The sequence below is a fragment of the Myxine glutinosa genome, chromosome 5 (assembly GCF_964187855.1).
Source record: "Myxine glutinosa chromosome 5, kmMyxGlut1.1, whole genome shotgun sequence".
Taxonomy (NCBI): domain Eukaryota; kingdom Metazoa; phylum Chordata; class Myxini; order Myxiniformes; family Myxinidae; genus Myxine; species Myxine glutinosa.
In genome coordinates, this window is record NC_136265.1 from 161,195,413 (window position 1) to 161,217,643 (window position 22,231).

General features: G+C 44.3%; 1 protein-coding gene across 1 annotated transcript in view; it reads right to left on the reverse strand.

Moving 5' to 3' along the window:
- The window catches only part of C5H17orf75 (chromosome 5 C17orf75 homolog), a 37,454-nt gene continuing 15,223 nt past the window's right edge, over positions 1 to 22,231 (reverse strand). Inside the window, exons 4-11 of the mRNA XM_078778952.1 lie at positions 21,993 to 22,118; positions 18,337 to 18,563; positions 17,917 to 17,972; positions 11,075 to 11,194; positions 10,316 to 10,380; positions 7,739 to 7,857; positions 7,462 to 7,565; positions 1 to 5,978 (exon numbers count right to left, since the gene is read on the reverse strand). Coding sequence (XP_078635078.1) covers positions 5,766 to 5,978; positions 7,462 to 7,565; positions 7,739 to 7,857; positions 10,316 to 10,380; positions 11,075 to 11,194; positions 17,917 to 17,972; positions 18,337 to 18,563; positions 21,993 to 22,118 — 1,030 coding nt within the window. The 3' untranslated portion in view covers positions 1 to 5,765. The remainder of the gene's footprint in view (positions 5,979 to 7,461; positions 7,566 to 7,738; positions 7,858 to 10,315; positions 10,381 to 11,074; positions 11,195 to 17,916; positions 17,973 to 18,336; positions 18,564 to 21,992; positions 22,119 to 22,231) is intronic.

The following is a 22,231-nucleotide window of genomic DNA, read 5'->3' on the forward strand; positions in this document are numbered from 1 at the left end:
TTCGTTTTTCCTGTCCGATGACAGGTTTTAATGATTCTGTTTCCATCTAAGCAGACAATATATGACAGGTTTCAATGTGTACGATTGTTTGGTCACAATAATAATGAGTTCCCTTACAAGGAAGGCAACGCAAAAGGAAGCCATGAGGCCCATCAAGCCTGTGCAATAGCTGCCAACCTATGGTTGTTTGTCTCCATCATGTTTAAATGCTCAGTTTCAAGCAAGGAAGCAGCACGTACCATTTTTCCAGTCTTTGGTTTGACTCTGCTGAGGTTCCAGGGTTCAATGCTTTTTTTTGTGGGGGAAAAAACGCTTCCGTTAAATTGCCCACTGGGAGGTGGGGGTGAGGGGGAACGTTGGGTCTCTTTTTCCATTATTATTTTATGGATCTAATATATAAAAGGAACTTGGTCTCGGTGTGCGACTGTGCGTGCAGCTGTCGACGTGCATTATATTCTAGTTAGATCTAACACGGACAAACATCACACCCTAAAATCACATTAACCTGTTGGTATGCTCTCAAACAACCTGTAAAAGTTAAGAAGTAAATAAAAAAACAGGTACCTTGTGGACATTTTTGTATCCATCAGTTAACTTCTCGTCCTTTCCTTATATATTGTTTCTTCCACTTCAATTTCTTCTTCTGAGGAATTCAATCTCTTCTCTGGTTATGGTCAGCAGAGGGTGCAACCTACGAAGTTGATGCTGCCTTACGTGAGGTAGCTGATTGTCTACGACATGGCTGTATACGTGGTCGTCTCACTCATTTCCCAGCCTTGTACCACCGGGTCACGGCAGATTCCACACTGAACCCTTTCTAGTCAGGTTCACTATTTTTTCGTTCAAAATTTTTGGAGATTAGCAAAACTATACATTTTTAGAATATTCAGGGCATGAGGAATCCAAAAAGTAATGTTTACATTTGCATAGACACCTTTGTGAAAATGACACTCAGGACAGTGATGAAGATCTGTAAAAGCATATTCCTGAACGGTATAGACCTAGTAGATCCTGTATATAGGACTTATAGTTCAATCTGATACTAACAAGGCTGCTTTCTTGCTTTATAAACCCATACCTATAACTTCAAAGGACTTGCAATATCATGTATTATGTAATACAGTTATATCACAAATATAAAGACAATGGTTTTCAATTATCTTTGTTTATTGCTTTTCTATAATCCTGAGCACTATTTTGAGGCCTTTATTGGATTCCTTGACCCAGAAAACATAGGATTAACATATTGAATTAAGTTTCTAGGTTGAGTAGAAGCCGAGAGCGCAAAATATGTATTTTATGGCGGCCATTTTGAAAATCCAAAATCTGTGTCGGTGCAAATGCCAACATTGATTTTCGGATTCTCCATGCTCTGATGATTCCAAAAATGTACAGGTTTGCTACAGGTACAGGTACAGGAAATTATATTTGCTAACATAGTGAACCTGACTATTCTCAGAAGGGCCTTCTAATGAGATCATCGTCAAGTCCTCGATGATCTAAGTCTCGAGATTGACTCTCCAGCCGCTTTTTACTCTGTTCATGAGCAAGAAAGCCCTCTCGACTTTAGCTGTTGCCAGTCCTATAACCTGCACTATTTCCAGGAGGTGGAAGAAATTGCAAAACTCGTCTTGCATATCTTTGAAGACCACAATCCAAAGTTCCTGTCACAGCATTCCACTGTAGTGCGTCCGCACTATTTTCTTTATACGGGCCCACCCAGCCATAGTATCTTCAACCTTGTGTCCATGGGCTACAAGGAATAGTCCATGGGCCAAAGGTGATGTCTGTACCACCTCAGCCAACAAAATCTCGTTTTTTGAAAGGGTGCCTAGAGATGTTGAATTGATATGATAACTATGCCAGAGTGGCAGCTTGATGGTAGAAATTCAAGATGGCACCCAAAATGGCCTCCGCTTTGACTCCAGCCCATATAATGGATGCTATCATTACAGTTAATGCTTCAATCTGGCCAAATAAGATCTCATATGAAAGATAATGATATTTTACATCGAATGGTATGCATTATGAGGGGTTTCCATATACTCTTGATCATTTCTAACTCAAAAGGGGTCATATTTTGACATTTTAGGAAACATTGAAGTCACAATAATTCCGTTTCTGTCTTGAAAAGTTTCGGAAGTTCTGCTGATTTCGATCTATGGATGTTGGGAATAAAACGTGCCCTGTTCGTAATTTACAGTTACAAGTCCTGGAGTGACGATGACAGAGCCAAACAGCAGACGAAATAGACAGTTCCAGAAAGTCTTGTGGGAATGCAACACGCCAGTCGAGGGTATCTGAGCCACAGTTCATCTTCGGCCAGGAAGTAAGCAAGTATTTGAAAGGTACCAAGAATGACCGCACTGTGGTCACAACCTGCGACCCAAAATGTACAATATTTTTCGCCTCTTGTTTACTCAACTCCATCATCCTTCCTGTTGAAGGAATTATCCAATTCATCTCTGAGGGTCTTCACGGTTTGGTTCAATATCAATTAGGAATCTGACGGACAGCTGGTTCTGGTTTCGGGCAAATAGTACACCCACTCCGAAAAGTAGCGGCAGGAAGGGTCATGTTATTATCCTCTGTGGGGTATAAGTATATACTAGGTGTACTGGAAAGTAATGTCATTTTTTTTCAATGATATTACTTTCCAGTGCACCTAATAGATTACAGTAGATCTAGACTGGTGCCTCCAGAACGTCAGAGGTATATTCAGTTACCAAGTTTCCGCTCTCTGTCGTAATAACCCTTTTGTCCATTAAAAAAACCTCTGCATGGTCATTTGAGGTACAGGACTTTGCCCTTAAGCGTGATTGATTTGGCTTTTAAAATCCGGTAACAGGCCGATTGGGAAACACGCATTTAACGAGCATATGGCACCGTTCAAAAATTTTGTAACGCTATTTTTTTCAGGGATGTGCATAAGGGCTTGATAAAACCTTAATAATAAGTTAACACTCGACCCAAATAAAGCCAATGGGAATCTGATGGAAAGTATGGGACAGGCCATACCAGGAAAATGCCATGTGTTAGGCCATACCAGGAAACACGATGGCATCCATATTTCGTCTCGGCTCTATGGTGGGTGCAGTCAAGCGACAGATGTGGTTGCATCATTTTATGGAAGCATGGCTGTGCCACCGATGCAGTGCCCCTGTTGCCAGTAAGCAGGTACTCATTTTGCCGACCTCGGAAAGATGACAAGCTGAGTCAACGCACCTCGTGTTATTTCAACGGCACAACAGAGGTTCACACTCAAGACCCTAAGATCTTAAGCCAGCCGCATTAACCATTAAACCAGCACCTGCCTGCCACTGGACTGAAGTGCACGGACATGTATAAACTCGAGACGTGCCTAACTAATGACATACAGTGCTGCTTAAACATTAAGTGTGTGCTTCTATTATATCATATCATTCATTCCCTAAATCAACGTGATAGTTTTAGATTGAGAGAATGTACAATGGAGCTGCTTTTATTAAATCAAATAATAATGGGGCTTTTTGAGCTATTTTCATATTTTAGGTCAACAGGTTTTGCCATAACGTAAATCTTAACCCATAAAGGACAAATGTCTGCATTTTTTTTTTTATACAAGGTGTGCACGTGATATCTATCCATATTTCTACAATAAACGAGGTGAATCCTTGAAACAAACAGCAATAAATGGAGAACAAACCTAATTGTGTCATTTCACTATTCCGAAAAAAGTCAAAAATGACCCTTTTATTTATTTATTTTTGTATACTAAGTCTAGGCTCGTGTAAGAGCTACAAGCAAAAGTTAAAAAATTTGCAATAAAATATTTTTTATACTTTATATATTTTTAATATTTTTTAATATTACAAAATTTAATATTTTTGCATTATACAGAAAAAGTGACCCACACTATTTCAAACCCTTCAAAATGCATTCCCTTATAAAAAACCACCTTTAGAGGCCATTTTTTCCCCGCAGGCAGGGGTTGGCCTTTTTCGGGGACCATGGTTGTTGTTGTTTTTCGGTCCCCTTTTTGAAGCAATGTTTTACGGCCAGATGCCCTTCCTGACGCCAACCCTTTTTGCCGCCTTTAACGACAAACAGGGAATTACCAGTGAACTGGTACTCAATTAGCCGACCTCGGAAGGAATGACAGGCTGAGTCAACCACCCTGGCGTTCAATTCAGCGATCGACCGGGATTCGAACTCGGGATCCTAGGATCCTAAGCCGGCACCCTAGCCGCTAGCCCAACACCAGGGCTCTTTATGTACATCAAAAATGCCATTGCCTTTAATATTACAGCTTATTTGGCCAGATTTTAAACATTAACTAGAATGTTATCTTCCATTACATAAGCTCGTGTCAAAATGGTGACCATTTTAGACGCCATTTTGGATTTCTACCACTCGGCTGCAATGGCTATCCCGTCAATTCCCGCCATCCCGAGGCCTGGACCTTTTCAAAAACATGAGATTTTGCCGGCTTAGGTGGTATCGATAAGTGAAAAATCTGTTTTTGGCCCACGAGCAAGAAGGGTCACAAGTATTAGCCTCGTGTGTACGTCGACACAAAACGGTGCATCTGCGCGTACGCAGTGTTTACAATGACAGTGAAGTAAACAACATGGCTGCGCCCATTGCACTGCTCCATCGCCAAATTTCAGGGACTTTCACGATCAATAGATATTGTAATTCTTGAGACTTAACTTGCATACAAGAACCAAAATTTACAAGGTCGCAGGAAAATACTTATGGGGCCGATTTTATTTATTTAACCCCCTCCCTCCTATTTAACCTCACTTTCCAATTTTTTTTTGCCCCCAATTGCGTTTTGGGGGCTGTTGCGGAGCTTTCAAGGGCAAAACTGCACCCTGCCCTGGATGAACTTTGAACGCAGAGGGGTTTGAACCGCCGACCTCTCAGTCTCGGAGAGGACTCTCGCTCAAACCATTATGCCGCCAATTCTGGTAAACATAAATTGGCAACCATTGCACAGGCTTTTGATGGGCCTTAGGCTCAATGGAACCATGAGTTTTTCAATCGCAGACATGAGTGCACATTTGATTACGGATTTTCCCGTCGGTTGCATCGTCGCCATGGAGCAGCTGTGCCAACAATACATTGTCCCCCTTGTACTTACTTTCAGGTAATAACTTGGAATTTGGCTTGGGTGCTGGCATACAATGGCCTACCCTTCCATGGAAAATACCGTGGGATATTCACCGTCCACGAGCCTGTCTTTGCAGTATTAGCAATTCACTGCAGGCATTGATACAATTCACCACTGGATTGAAACCGTAACAAAATATTGCTCTCTGCGAACAGTTAAAATCCTGTGTATTTTACGTCGACTACAGATGAAAATAACAGCATGATTCTTTCACCAAAGGCTCCTCACCCCATCCACCCCAAAAAAATTCCGCTTCACTTTCCAAATTTCAGGTAAAACGTTCATTAGAGAGATTAGCTCTATACCTGTTTTCAGGTGAAACAGGTGCACCTAAACTAGCGGTTTGTACCGCTAGCGGTTTAGGTGCACCTAAACCTAAACCTTAAGTTTAGACCTTAAACCTTAAGTTTAGACCTTAAGTTTAAGTTTAGACCTTAACCTTAAACCTTAAGTTTAGGTGCACCTAAACTAAACTAGTGGTTTAGGTGCACCTAAACTAAACTAAACTAGCGGTAAACAGGTGCACCTAAACTAGTACTAAACTTTCAGGTGCACCTAAACTAGCGTTTTATACCTCTGCAATGATTTCCCCGCACTCCTCCAGCGATGCTCACAACTCCTCGCCGTTTTCCTGCGCAAATTCTTCCAACACCTGCAGCACAAGGCGCGTCTCCTCACTACCGGAGGAGCCTCCGCTCGGCACGAGGAGCAAGGCAGCGCCGTTCCCACAGCTGCGCAGGAAACGGAGGCAACGGTAGAGGGCGTAATGGTCCGACTCGGCGCGGCGCAGCAATCGCTGGAACGTGTTAATGTCCTGTATAGCCTGAGAAAGAGAGAGAGAGACCAATGGGTTAATGAAAGGAAGGGTTCGCGTGTAGTTCTACCCCCAGGTGTAATTGGTCGATGAGCAGAACGTCACGTGACCATAATGCATATTTCATTTTGAATAGCACCGCAGACTGCTGCGTCGCACCCATACTTGTGCAGATGTTTTTTGTTCACTGGTCTGACAAATGTTTCCTTCGAGATGGAGCAACGCCGTGTCGTGTTGGCTGCTGCGAACGTGGGCAAATTAATTTTGGGGCAAATGGAAAACAAAGTGCGCAAACCGGCGGTGGGTTTGGCGAAAGCTTTAAACAAAAGGCGATGCGTATCATGGTTTCACAAGAGATTATGGTCACCTGTTCCGAAGGGAATTACCTACAGCGAATGTTGACTGGCGATTAAACTTAGACACAAGGTTTATGATCCAAAGTCAAACAAACAAAATGCTGTACTCAACATGAAAACCACCACTACAGCAACTAAGATGAATGAAACAACCTTTTCCTTCATTCCAATGTGATTGGCAGGATACCTCAGGAGGTAGCCTCAAAGTAAGTTGTGGTTCGTGTTCAGCCTGTGGCTGCTGGCTGCATCATTTTTCTGGAAGCGCGGCTATCCCACTGATGCAATGCCTCTCTATAACCAGTCAAATGGTACTCCATTTGCCGACCTCGGAAGGATGACAGGTTGAGTAAACCCACCTGGTGTTAATTCAATGGCATGACAGGAGCTCAAACTCAGAACCCTAGGATCTCAAGCCAGCCACCTTAACCGTTACGCCAGCACCAGACTTAGCCTCAAAGTAAACGGTTGTTTGTCTATGCTCTACCACTACCATATAAATGCTGAACGTCAAGCAATGAAGCAGCACGTACCATTACTAAAGTCTTTGGTATGATTGTGCCAGGCTCAGAATCCAACCTCTGACCTCCCAAGCACAGAGCGGACGCCACCTATGTGGGTTTGATTACCAACCCGACTATAAACCCCTTACCTTAATGCTTTGCATACTAACCTTACTGAGCAGTGTGTGTTTCGGAGAGTGTTGCGGTGTTGCAGTGTTGCGGAGACTTAGCAGTGTTGCGGAGAGGATGTCAAGCTGACACCCCTGTCTACTCGCATTCGCTTGTTCACATTCAACATCTCATGGTACCGTAAGAAAATGGGAGACCATTAGGTGCCTGGACAAATTCCAAATTTCTACCTTGACTGAGGGATGCTTTTGGCAACCCCCATGCAATGGAAGAACAGTCTGTTCAGAATACATAAAATCAGTCACGGAAACGTGCACAGTACAATCATGGGCAGCCCTGATCCTCCCATATGGTAGGGAAACGGTTGTTTACTTTCATTAAATGAACAGCATTCTTCATCACCAAATTGAAGAACTTTGTGGAAATATAATCGCTGCATTAGAGGTATCTTTCTTGTGATCTGGGAAACATATAGTACTTCCGTGTTGTTGTTTTTTGGAGTCACACCTTCAGCTTGAAGTTTTCCAGGATCTGTCGTAGCACAAACAGGCTACCTGTGTCCAGGCCTCGTACCAATGCCTCGGCCCAAGCCTCACAGAACTTGTTCACTCCTGTAGGACCAGAGGCAGTGATGTGGAGGGTGAAAAATGAAGATCGTGGGCCGAAGGTAGGTGGGGAAGATTAAAGAAGCAAGATAAAACTGAGGTGACATAAGGGGGAGGGAGGAGCAGAAGAGGGGGAGTTAAAGAGAGTCTGCTGAGAATCGTTTGGCAGCAACACATACCTGCGTGCTGGAAGTGTGGTTTCTCTTCACTGCAATCCACCACGATAGCTTGCCGTTTGAGAGCTGTGGCAACAAGTCGTTCACCTCCCACACCCTCCAAGGTACTCGTCTGCACGAATCTGCCACATTCCACAATTATGGAAGAAAGAGAGGATTGTCAATTAGAATATTTTCCCAATCCTAGCAATAGATCCCATATGACCTTAATCCATGACAAGGTGTCAGTTCTGCTGAAGCGGTTTGGAGGCAAGGTATACACCGTCTGGTTGTTTTCCCATTACATGTCCAGCTGAGCAGCCACAGAAATCAACCCCTCCTGCCACCCTCCGGTAAGGGCAATGCAATGAGGTTTCACCCACTCAACAACAGAAACACGCATTTCCTCTATATAACAACGGTACCCGCCCTATGGGCGGGGCTTTAATTGGGAGGCCCAAATGAAAAGGCAAAATTTCAGAAATTGAAGGCTTTTTTTATTTTAAACGATTCATATAAACATCCGTTGAATCATATCACACGCAAATCATCAGAATCTAAACAGTACATGGCGCCCATTTTGAAAAAAGATTGAATTCTGCAAAACGGAAGCGGCCGCTACACGTCTTTCTCGGTCGCACATTTATGTGTGAAGAGTGCGCGCCGAATCTGTAACACGGAAGCGGCCGCTACACCTGTTTCTCAGTCGTTTTGCACACGCTGCCATGTTACTTCGGAGCCGCACGTTTATATAGGAAGAGTTCGTCAGGAGTCGATCTACTCTCTCCTGGTACGTAGAATAAACAGTATTTGTAGAATTTCAACAAAAGCCACATCACTGTTCATATCGGTAAATATTATTCCATCGTGTTTGAAGAAACTGGAAAATTGGAAAAACAATATAGCCTATTTTACTCCCGGGGGTCCCAGGAATACCCACCCAAAATATCGTTGCGATCGGCTGAGCCGTTTTTGCGGTACATTCGAACGGACGGACGGACGGACATTTGGTGAATTATAGTAAGATATGACCAGCAATGTTTAACTCTCGATAGTTTTGAATATTTGTGTGAAAATGTTGAATATTACAGAAATTATACGATATATATAATTTGAGAAGTGTCTATTTGTTTGTGTGTTTGACTTCTTTGTATTGAACTGCTGGATGGAATGAGTTGAAAGCTGGTCGTTGTATGTATTGCACCGGAAGCTTTTAGATGAAAAAAAAAAATTAATACCCCTGGAATTCGGAACTTGCCACATGAAACATGGTTTGATATTTATCAGCATTTACCCTCAGCACTTAGAGGATAGAGCATGAATAAACTCCATGGGCTGGCATCCAATGGGAAGGGTGATTTCTCCTTAAATGCCCCACTGACTATAAAGAGAAAAGCGATGTCACAAGATGGCAGCGCTGGAACCCACAATACCCTGGAAAGTCATGCTAGCCGCCCCAAGGTCAGCGGCTGTTTGAAGTCACATCCTGCATTGCCTCATGTCTGCAAGTGTGTGTGCGTGCTTCATGTTTCAGCTCCTCGACATGCCTTGGACCCTGTGCAAAAAATATATATATTTAGATTTATAGAGAAATGAGGTGATGTCCTTTGTGAGGGCTGTCCTCTTTCAAGTCCCTCTACCGTCCAGGGAAGCACAACGCGGACCCAGTCCACCACAACCCCAGCAGTGTGAAAAACCCCTCAAAATCCTGCCGACTCGGCAAAAGCGATCCTCTCAGGCACACACACAAAAGAAAAGACGCAGCAGCTCCTCCACCAACATCCGTTTCTCTCCAAAAAACCCCACACCGAGAGCGAGTGAGACGCGCTCTTCATCCTCTCACTCCTTTTGAACCTTCTCTCCTCCGAAGTCACACCGACCAATGGCCAGGCTCAATTAAATCACCCCACAATCTTCTCACCCAATCATGAAGCTCGGGGTGTGGCCTGTCGGCTTTGCTCTTCCACGGCCCTCGTACCACTCTGGGGGTGTGGCCTTTTTTCCTCATTAGGTTGGTGGGGCGGGGTTTACTTGACGAACAGCTCTGCCTGGCTTTGCAGGAAACGGTTGTTCTTTAAAAGGCGGTTTTTATGGCTGGCCTTGTTGTAGTTGTAAAAACGTAGGGAAAAGCCACAGGAGGCATTCACATACTGGGGGACTAACCTTAATCCCTAACTAGGTCACACAGCTTCACCCCTCGTGTGAAGACACATAAAAAATCTTAGGTTTCAGTTTCCCTACTTAAATACATCGAGATGTCTCCTACGTGTCCACGGTCCATGCTATATCTATACAATCCTATCTTTCCTATGGTATTCCATCATCTACCCCCACAAACGTAACAATATTCATATATACATATATATATATACATAACAGAGCCTTTCTAAGCAGATATACCAGATTTAAATCAATTGAACTAATTGGCAGATTTATTTTTCTTTCAAATTTGTCTTTCAATTGTTCACACTCATATCATTATGTCAACCAGGGTTGCTTTGAAGTGCTTACATGAGAATAACTAAAATAATTTGAAATGTATCGATTAGTTTTGACTTTGTTTTGTTTCTTCATTCTCATGCAGAATGTCAGAATGGTTACCTGATGATGTCTGTGTCGAGTTTGTCGTGGGCTCCAGTCACTTGCACAGCAGCACCAGTCATCGCCTTGTGGGAATAGTAGGTGGAAGGTTTTATTGTTTAAGTGTCTCAGGCCAGTGGAAGAACGTGTGCATGCAGGACAAGGACTTAGATGACGGTGGCACTTTACCCTAATCACAAAGGTGTTAATCCATAAAGAAAACCAGTTTATCGTCAGCGACATGGAAGAATATCATTTCACAGAAGGAATTCCAACAATCAGAAAACTAATGAAGAAATATTAACACATAAGAAAGCATTAAAGCAATTCTTACAGTAGACATTAAGGGGTGGCAGGATGGCCCAGAGGTACGCACACCTGCCTCTAAGCCGACTAGCCTGGTTTTGATTCCGACCCAGCTATAAACGGTTATCCTGGTGTTTCACAATGTGAGTGCCGTACTCCGGATGGATGTTAAACTGGGTGTCCAGTCTACCAGCATTAGTTGGTGGACGTTAAAGATACCACGGTGTGCTTTGCGAAGAGTAGGTGAGCTATCGCCGACACCCTCAACAAATTACAAATTCCTGCTCTAACCAGCATAGGGAACTGCATCAGCGGCACACTTGATGAAATGTCAAAATCGACACTATTGGTACTTGTGGTTTTGTTTTCACTTGTCTGAAACAAATCTGGGACGAACTTAGGTGAAAGAAAATAATTCAGTTGGACAAGCCAATAGGAGCGTTAGTTTGATAGCAAAGCATCAAGGTGACTTACAGCATGCAACAGGAAGGCAGAATCTTCACGCACAGCCTCAACGACCCTTTGTAAATAGAAGATGGCATCGGGTAGCCAGGACTCCAGGTAAGTCACAAGTTCTCCACTAGGTGAATCTGCCTGACATGTGGAACAAATACATATATGGCTGTTTCACCTTATTAGTGCCAGAAATATCCAAAATCATGAGCTTTTGTACGAGGGTGGTTCAAATTCAACGAGGACTTTCGTTGACTTGGAATTAAGTTTGGTATTAGAGGGTGATCAAAAAGTTACCAAGTGAAGTCATGGATTTTTCATTAGTTATTTACCTATCCAGCATTCTGACTGGTTATTCCTTCTTATTTTTTTCTCATCAGCTGGATGAACATGACTGACAGTGGACCAGTGAAGTATATAACAGTGTTGTCAGGTTGATTACCACTGCCACCAAAGGTGGGCGCAGGTTATGTTTTCACCTCTGTCTGTCTGTGAACCGGATATCTCAAAAGGTTGTGGACGGATTCGGCCGAAATTTGGTGAAGTTGGGTATGTGACAAGGACGAAATTATTCGATTTTGGTGAAGATCCGGATCTGGATATCAGAATTTTTTAAATTTCTAAGTGATTCTTCAACATTGAGTGACATGGCCAAAAAGGATATTTCAAAAAGTTATGCACGGATTATGACAAAATTAGGTAGATGAGTTGGTTAGGTGATGAGAACAAGCCGATTAAGTTTCGGTTCTGAATGGTTCAGGTCTGAATCCAGATCCGGCCTATCAGTAGGATACAAAAACTGTTCAGCCTGGCGGAGGCTTGTGCCCTACCGAGTGCCGTTCTAGCTTAAACAATGTGATTCATGGAGTTAATTAAAGATGGCGTTTATAAAACCAAATTCCACAACCTAGGTGACCTTCATAATCGAATAGCAACGGCATTTTGTTCAACCACTAAAGGTGTTTGTGGTTGTAGATCTATCACCGACAGATACAAGGATTGTGTTGATGTGGAAGGGAAACATTTTGAGCACCTACGTTAATCACGTCGTTTCATCTTCACCATACACAAAATAAATACTAAACAAGTTCACTCTATACTTTTGGATCACCTTGGATAATATATACAACAAAGATAACTAAAGTTGCTTTTCAAGCTTTTCTCCAACTTTAGACGAACACTTATCCCATTGGAGTGGAAACTTTTATTGGATTGTTAAAAGATGTCGATGGAGCCAGTGCAGGACCTCATTCTTAATAGCCTAGTTCATCAAACCCTCTAGCCTTACAAGGTCCTTAATAACAGACATCCTTGACAGGCAATCATCAACGTACTGTGCAGCCAATTGAACTGTGCAGATTTCAATTGCCTTGTTACCTCCACCACCGAAAGCGCATGGAGGTTATGTTTTCACCCCTGTCTGTTTGGGAACAAGATATCTCAAAACGTTGTGGACGGATTCGGACGAAATTTGGCAGAGATAGTGTGTGTGACAAGGACGAAATGATTATATTTTGGTGAAGATCCGGATTCGGATCCGGCTAGTAGAAAATTTTAAGTGATTCTTCACCATTTGGGAGAAAGGACCAAAAACGACATATAGCACTATATCTTAAAAAGTTGTGGACGGATCTGGACAAAATTTGGTGGACAGGTTGTGTGTGCGACAAGGTAGAATCGATTCAATTTTGATGGAGATCTGAATATGGAGTTGGATACAAGAATTATTTAATTTTTAAGTGATTCTTCACTATTGAGAGATCGATCGAAAACCGATATATAACATGATATTTAAAAAAGTTATGGACGAGTTATGACTAAACTTAGTGGACGAGTTGATTAGGTGACAAGAACAAGCCGATTCAATTTTGGTTCAGGTCCGAATCCAGATCCGGCCTATCAGTGGGATAGAAACCATAACCTGTTCAGCCTGACGGAGGTATGCACTCTGCGGAGTACCGTTCTAGTTAAGTCTGTCTCGGGAGTATAGTTCCCATCCATCCCTTCCCTCACTTCAAATGGCACCACAGCCGATTTCCTCAATTTTGTGTTTGCTTCCAAATATTGCCCCCTCTCCAACCCCTCGCTCTCTATACACACCTTATCCAGTTGTACCCAACGGCTCCGAACTCTGTCTTTTGCACCTGAGAAGGTGGAGAAATCTTTGATAACCCTCGATTCTGATTCTGCAACTGGTCCAGATGGCATCGGCTCATGTGTCCTAAAAACGTGCTCTGTTGCTCTTGCATATCCTCTTTCTTCCGTTTTCAGCTTATCATTTAGCCTAGGTCATCTTCCATCGGCTTGGAAATCAGACAACATCACAGCATTACATAAAAAGGTGCAAAACTCAATCTCCTTAAATACAGACCAATTAGCTTACTTCCAATCATCAGCAACGTCATGGAATCAGTCATCGCAATTGACATAAAACCCTTCCTTTTCCCCACCAGCCTAATCTCAGATCATCAATTTAGATTCAGACCTGATCACCCTACCTTGGACATACTGCTTCTATTCACCAACAATGGATAGAGGCCCTCAATGTCAGACATGAGACCAGGGCCGTCTCTTTGGGCATATCTCGTGCTTTTGATAAGGTCTGACATCCTGCCTTACTCTCCGAACTCTATTCCTATGGCATCCCAGGCCAAGTCCACTCTTCCTCTACTCTACTCTTGTAGCCAATGTGTAGCTCTCACCAGAATGCTTTAATCTCCTCACTCTGTAAAGGCTGGACCCCAGGCAGTGTTCTGGGCCCAGTCCTATTCCTAATCTTTATAAATGATCTATTTGACTGTAAAATCCTCTATCGATTTGCTGATGACCACCCTCTGCCGTGACATCCCTCATCCTTCAGACAGACAGGCAGCAGCTTCTTCCCTCTCTTTAGACCTTGACAAAATCACAAACTGGTCAAACAATTGGAACATGTCTTTCAATCCTGACAAATCTCACACTCTCACTATCTCTCTCCAAAAGGACCGTCTAGCAATTCTCCACCCCTCACTCCCAATCTCATTTCTTAACAATCCTATTGAACAAGCTTAGCCACTCAATCTCTTGGGCCTCACTATTGTTACGGATTCGTCACTTCCGTTGTTGTGGTTTTCATCCCCTTGAAACATTTCTGGTTCTATGTAGTATTATTATTATTGTTTGAGGGAGATAGCCATTATTATTGTCACAAGGTAAAAATGTTAATGTTAAATGAAACAGGAAACCGGATCAGGAACCGGAAGAGGAGGAAGAAGAGGAGAGGGTGAAAAAGGGCGGAGCGAAGGAGTCGGACAAGAAAGCCGAGTTGCTCCGGGTTCTGAAGCGAACGTTGGCGAGCCAGAGTCACTAGCGAACTTTCGGGTTTCCAGGAGAGGAATTCCTATGACGGAGTTGTCATCGCTGTGACCGGTCAACCTGCATGTCAGGTTTTGCGATCGATTCAGGAGAGAATCATCGCCGTGCCGTGCGCCACGAGACCGGGTCGTCGGCCATTTTGACTCGCGCAGGATTTGTGCTTCGCTCGCGGTTTTGTTTCTTTTCGACAATTCTCACCGCATTCAGACGTCGATCTGGGGCATGTGTGTGACGCGGATTTTTGAAGGTTAATTCGTCCATACCCGAGGGTGTGATCTCTCGGTCGCCTGTAGGGCGCCGTTGGATTTCCCAGTCGCCTTGAGGGTGCCTTTGTACCGCTTCGGCTGTGTGACTGCCCTGGCCATCCGCACGGGATTCTGGTCGTTTGGACATCGTTCTAGCGATCGCTGGAGCGAATCAACTTCGTCTTGGAGCCGGGAATAAGAGACATTGGGGAAGGTTCTTGTTACACTCACTTGGAGCACAGTGAGTTATATATTGCAAAACTGATGGTACCATCATAGGACATATTGATTGTACTTTTGAATACTATTGTTGTTGTACCGTTATGCTTGTGTGATCTCAATACAATATTTGTTTGTGAGTAACAATTGGGGTGGCTTCTCCATTGATCTTTGACACACAGAATAACACATTTTTCTGCCGTGTCTCCTCTGGGGGCTCGGAGGTACACCGTGACCAGGGGGTCGGGGAGGAGCACGTAACACTATCAACTATGATCTTTCTTGGGCAAAACACATTTCTAAGTTGGCCTCCAAAACCACATCTGGGTCTCCTCCCTCGTACAAAGTCCCTCCTTGGTACACCTAAACTCCTATCCACCCCACAAGTTCTTCATTCGCGCTTGATAGAATACTGCTCTCCCCTCTGGGCTAGTGCCCCTGCCTCACAACTTGCTCAGCTTGACGTCATGGAATCCAAGGCCTTCAATACAATTCGGAATTTACCGTGCTGAAGCTGTCTATGGGCCTATCACTTTCCCATCGCAGACAGGTCAGTGTTCTGGTCTTGCACCCTCTGCTCTTTTCGTGCTTGTCCACCTCATCTTTCTGCAGGGTGTGCACAGTCCGCCATCAACCCCGTTCTAGTGAAACTCCCAAAATCCAGAATCGCTGCTCACCTCATTCGTTCCTCTTTTCACCCCACTTGTGGAACCAACTTCCACATTCTTTTCAATCTCATTCTTCCCTCCAAGTTTGCACTTTGTTAAATCACTCGCCATAATCTCGATTTTCAGCATGTGCATTAAAACAGGAAGTATGTGATTATTGGTATGGATAACAAACACTAGAGCAATATCTTAAAAACAGCCGAAGGGAAGTCTCATTCAATTACCCCATTAGCATTGCCAATGATCGAGATGGAGTTTTTAGATGGCATCTCATAATTCCCTTAATCCCTCCCCTCTTCCTGTCTTTCTATTTTAAAAGACCATCTTGGATTGAAGAAGACGTGGGAATGGCAATCTTTAATATAGCGGTTCCAACGGTAACGTTTATTGTTCTACGGCAACAAGAACCCTTTCAAAGACATGGGAGGAGCACACAAAAGAAAATATAGTAATACTTCTCAAAGTAATAGAAAAACATATAAAGGTACTGGGAGGAGCACACACACAACAACCACAACAACAATAACTGCAATAAGTGTTATAAAAGATCCTTTTTCGTGTGTTTTGCTTAATTTTACATCTTCATTGACACTCACACATAGCCATGCAATGTGTGAAGTACAGCATGCTGTCCTTTGATTAAAGCCGTCAGTAAAGCGACGTAAGGCACCCATAGTAGTATTGAATCAAGCGAGACACCACCTCCCTCTATTCCTATTTATTCTTCATCAAACCTGCTTATTCAAATTATTGTATGGCTAATTTTTCTTCACAAATTGTCCTCCGGCATATTTATATTGAATAATCACGCTCTTTGAATGAGCGTGCGTGAAGCCGAATGATGGAGGGGTCATTCAAATGCTACGTCGTTATCGTTGTTTTCATTTCGGTTCCTCTCAACTCAATCTCCATGTTGGCCTCCCTTACCACTCGGCTGGCCCATAAAGATCATCTGTGGCGCAATCACTAATCCCGGTCACATCTCAAAAATTTATCGTTATACATTACTCTTCCCTTTCTAAACAATAGTTCACGTCAATTTGAAGCACCTTTGTATGTTGCCACCATTTTAGTGAAAGATAAACTGGTGAGGGAAGAGAAGGGATTGGGCAAATTTGTAAATCTTTCCTTTATTTTATCCAAAATATTGTTGTGGATATGAGGATTGTGTTTTTTTTGTTTTTATTGCTTTATTCTGGACCCTCCTGCCTCCAGTCTGTGTATAAAGGTCAAAGGTCGTTCCGTAGTTATTTCATAAACAATCACGTTAGCCAATCATAGATTTCCTCCTTGTTGACAGTTATTTCCTTATTCTGTGTAGTAGGGTAAGGCCTTGTCTTCTATTAATTGACACTCCATTGCACCGAATTCAAATAGATAGATCCCCTTTCATTCCCATTCCCAAAGCCTCTACTGCCAACTGAATTTGCCGCCATTGCCACGCGGTCGGCTCGGAGAAGAAGGGGGAGGAGCTGCCGAATCCTGGGCGTGCCCGCCCATCGTCATCAAGGGTGCAGCCAGAGGGCCGTGCCGACCAATCAGGGCCGAGGCGAGCTCACCGATGGGCGTGTTCTAGAGGCCGGCGGCTTGATTTGCCTGCGGCGTTATAAAAAGCGCGCGCGGAAGCCGCAGACAAAAGCGCGGGGGAAGCCTTTGACACGAGTGCGCAGGAGTAGTGAGAAGGAAGCCTCTGAGAGAAGTGCACGAAAGAAGTGAGAAGGAAGCCTCTGAGAGAAGTGCGCAGGAGTGATGAAAAGGAGTCCTGAGAAAGCACACGACGTCCCCACGGCAGCAGTTTGAACCACCGGAGCTTGAACCACAGCAGCTTTGAACCACCGGAGCTTGAACCACAGCAGCTTTGAACCATCGCAGCTTTGACCGCCGCAGCTTGAGCGTTGACGGCAGGTTGCTGTTGAGGAAGGGTGGCGGCTGCTCCCTCCCGGCCCGGCCGTCCTCTGGTCCAAGCTGAACCTTCCTCCCGGTCCAGCCAATCGTTCCTGCCTCCATTCCCCATTCGTGTGAGTCCGTCTTTGTTTGTTCTGTCCTGGGTTAATTAAGACTGTAATAGGTAAGCTAGAATTTTCACTGTGTCCTTCTGGTCCGTCCCTCTTTCTGTCTTTATTTTGTTATCCTTCCTTCTCCTTGGTTACTTTTGGTTGTAAATAGCAAATAAATTATATTCGTATTCCCTACTTCTGTCTTCCTCTTCTTCACATCCGTGTCGCCTTTGTCTTTTCCCCATTGAATATCTGTGGCACGATTTGGCCCACGTTTAAGGAATCGGGTCTTAGTCTTGGTAAATGGTTCGGGCCGCGGCGCCATCCGCTCGGCAAATCCAGTAACATCTTAACTGCGGTCCGTAACAATATACTCATACCTCTTTGTTCAAGTAGGCCCAGACTCCCTTTGAATACTTGTCCAGCTCTTGTCTGAATGTGAAAGTAGGTTAAGGACCTCTTACTGAAATCAACAACGGCATGTTGGCTTTTAATGACATCACAGCTCCGCCTGGCCTAGTTACCCCCTCCTGCACAGTGGTCCTGTGAAGAGGTTTCCTTGTTTCAGGAATAGGTGAAGGTTCTGCCAGTTTTTCCTCTTCTTCTTCTTCTTTTTCTTTGTCGCCCTTCACATTTAGTGGCTCTCAGCCATGTTTAGGGTAAATTTAAATTTAAAAAATCACAATTCAAATTTAACATCACGTACCCGTTTTTGTGCAACACACTCTCCTCCTACCCAGCGACCCCAATCATGCTAAAGCAATCCAATGACACGCAAAAAAACAAATACCAAAAAGGATATAGCTCGAGAGTTTTCTCAGTTTGACCGAGGAAGCAGACCACATAACCCTTGCTCACGACGCACCGCGTTTGGCGAACCTTTTCCTCCTTTTCTGGTTCGTCTCCATCTCCCTCCACAGGCTCCATATCCTTTTGCCCCGACTTCTCTTCTGACAGTTCATCCTTGGTTTTTGATTCTTCTTGGTCCAACAAGCAGCAGTAGCAAGCAGTTACATCTTCAGTTCCACTGCCAAACACACAACCCTGGAATTCCTCACATCAAGTAATCTAACAGCAATATTTTACGGAAATTGTGCTTTTCTTGTGTGTAGCTTGTTAAATGATGTATGTTATATTCGTTATTCGCCAGTAGGTGGTATTTTATTTTGTTGTCTGTTACTAGTACCCGACTGCAAAGCCGCAATGAGCCGGCGAAGCCAAAGCCTCTTGCCACTATTTTACCCATCACTATGGCATCAGTAGGTTAGGTAGTTGGTAGTAGGTAGGTGTAGTAGGTACCGTACCGAGTTCAAAATGACACCATTTGCATTCTGGATGAGATTAAAATTTATAAAATTTCCTTCTTGATTAATTCGGTGAATTCCGTCTCAACTTCGGATATTTTATAAATTGAAGATTTGTCTTTGTCTTTCCCTCGCGGTCCCCATGTGCTGATTTTGTCTTTCCCTCGCGGTCCCCATGTACTGTCTTTGTCTTTCCCTCGCGGTCCCCCTGTACTGTCTTTGTCTTTCCCTCGCGGTCCCCATGTGCTGTCTTTGTCTTTCCCTCGTGGTCCCCATGTGCTGTCTTTGTCTTTCCCTCGTGATCCCCACTGTACTGTCTTTGTCTTTCCCTCGCGGTCCCCATGTGCTGTTTTTGTATTTCCCTCGCGGTCCCACTGTACTGTCTTTGTCTTTCCCTCGCGGTCCCCATGTGCTGATTTTGTCTTTCCCTCGCGGTCCCCATGTACTGTCTTTGTCTTTCCCTCGTGGTCCCCATGTGCTGTTTTTGTCTTTCCCTCGTGGTCCCACTGTACTGTCTTTGTCTTTCCCTCGCGGTCCCCATGTGCTGTTTTTGTCTTTCCCTCGTGGTCCCACTGTACTGTCTTTGTCTTTCCCTCGCGGTCCCCATGTGCTGTTTTTGTCTTTCCCTCGCGGTCCCCCTGTACTGTCTTTGTCTTTCCCTCGCGGTCCCCATGTGCTGATTTTGTCTTTCCCTCGCGGTCCCCATGTACTGTCTTTGTCTTTCCCTCGCGGCCCCCCTGTACTGTCTTTGTCTTTCCCTCGCGGTCCCCATGTGCTGTCTTTGTCTTTCCCTCGTGGTCCCCATGTGCTGCCTTTGTCTTTCCCTCGTGGTCCCCATGTGCTGTCTTTGTCTTTCCCTCGTGGTCCCACTGTACTGTCTTTGTCTTTCCCTCGTGGTCCCCCAGTGCTGTCTTTGTCTTTCCCTCGTGGTCCCCCAGTGCTGTCTTTGTCTTTCCCTCGTGGTCCCCATGTGCTGTCTTTGTCTTTCCCTCGTGGTCCCCCAGTGCTGTCTTTGTCTTTCCCTCGTGGTCCCCCAGTGCTGTCTTTGTCTTTCCCTCGTGGTCCCCATGTGCTGTCTTTGTCTTTCCCTCACGGTCCCCATGTGCTGTCTTTGTCTTTCCCTCGTGGTCCCCATGTGCTGTCTTTGTCTTTCCCTCGCGGTCCCCATGTGCTGTCTTTGTCTTTCCCTCGTGGTCCCCATGTGCTGTCTTTGTCTTTCCCTCGTGGTCCCCATGTGCTGTCTTTGTCTTTCCCTCGTGGTCCCACTGTACTGTCTTTGTCTTTCCCTCGTGGTCCCCCAGTGCTGTCTTTGTCTTTCCCTCGTGGTCCCCCAGTGCTGTCTTTGTCTTTCCCTCGTGGTCCCCATGTGCTGTCTTTGTCTTTCCCTCGTGGTCCCCATGTGCTGTCTTTGTCTTTCCCTCGCGGTTGTCAGCTCTTTCACGAGCCTCGATTCAGTATAGAAAAAAAAAAAAAAAAAAAAAAAAAAAATTCCGGCCGTGAAAAACTATCCCCTACGGCCACGAGATTTCTAAAAAATCATTCTTCGTCAATTTTAGAATATTTGACGCCGTTTTCAGCATCCGAAATGTGGTAAAAAGCATTTTTGAAATATTTTTTCAAATGCTCGAATCTCATTGGTTCCGGTAATTGGTGACGATTTTCGTTGAAGATAACCAGGGCCCGTGTGGGCCCGGGGAACGAGGTTGGTCTTAAAGTATTTTAATTACAAATTAGAGGTGCATAGGATAGTGAATCAAACAAAGACGGGTGAAACAAACTCCTATTGAACTTTTTCGCAATTTTTTTATGCATACTTCCGCATCCGGAAGATGGCGGCCTCCATTGAGTGATTTGGTTTTTGAAATATTTTTTCAAATGCTCGAATCTCATTGGTTCCGGTGTTTGGTGACGATTTTCGTTGAAGATAACCAGGCCCGTGCGGGCCGAGGTTGGTCTTAAAGTATTTTAATTACAAATTAGAGGTGCATAGGATTGTGAATCAAAAAAAGACGGGTGAAACAAACTCCTATTGAACTTTTTTCAATTTGTTATGCATACTTCCGCATCCGCAAGATGGCGGCCTCCATTGAGCGATTTGGTGCGTCAAAGCTTCGAAATTCTCAAGGGATCCAGCAAAATCTGGCTTTTCAACATAATACGTACGCGTTCATTCACAACACCGGCTTCGCCGGCTATAAATGTATGTTAGACATTCCCCCTCAGCCCGCACCAATTTTCAACCTACAGATGGGCTGAACATATTATGAATGTGCATTTGTGTGTCTGCCTGCTATGGCTGATTCAATCTTGCCATTGTTTGAGTCAACTGGCCTGATTGAAAAAAAAAAAAAATCATGTGTAGATCATGAGGAGCGACTGGCTGGTAACCACTGAGATTTTGAGAGTTGGCAGGAAGCAATTGCGAGAGAATGATTCAGAGAGAGAGAGAGCTGACGAGTGCCGGAATCTCAGCAGTACAATAGAGACCGAGCCTTTGAGGGGAGAGGAGTCTCATCCAGTACTTGGATGTGGCTCATCTGGCAATCATGACTTGAAGTGGTGGTTGTTGTTTGGTGGCATTTCTCTTCCCGGGTTTGTGATTCCGCTGCACCATTTTACAAGCTGTCGACACTCTCAATGCTCTCTCTCTCGTCTGCACCCACTGTGCCAAGCCGTGTGCTGTTTGTGCCTCCGGGGCTCCTGCACAGGTTCTATGAGACCGCACCACCACCGTGGTGGTTCATGTGTCTTGAACGCCTTCAGGACTCTTCTGCCTGAATCCACTGCACCACGTTGCGCTCAGCCAGCACTACTATAGCTCTTCCACTGTGCAATAGGCACATCATCTGGTATAGTGGTTCTACAAGCAGCTGTGATTGAAAATGTTTGTCTCTCCTTCAAAGTGCCGCCCTCTCTCGGAAGCATCCTCTTAGGTCTGATTTTTGCTTTGCTCCTTTTATTCCTTCCACCACATTCGATTTTTATTTATTCCGCTTGTAATTTTGCTTTTCCTACTGGCACATTGGTTATTTATTATTCGGTAATATTTTTATTTATTTACTAAATTTCAAGTACAAGTTAAGATTTTATTCTCATTATTCCTTTAAATAAAAGTGATGGGGAAGATGGTAAATATATAGAGAAATAATTACCCCAATGTTAATGACACAACACTGCCGATGCCTCTGTAGAGACCATCACGTGCGACCCTGCGGCTCACAAAGGTGCTCAACTCTTCCTCGACATCACTTGGCAGGTCTCCGGCCACCAAACCAATGCTGCAACCACGATTGCACAAGCCATTTCCTCCATTACCACCACCAACAATAAAACATCTATAGCTGAATCTTAATAGACAAATTGCCTTCTTAATACTTCCAAGAATCATGTC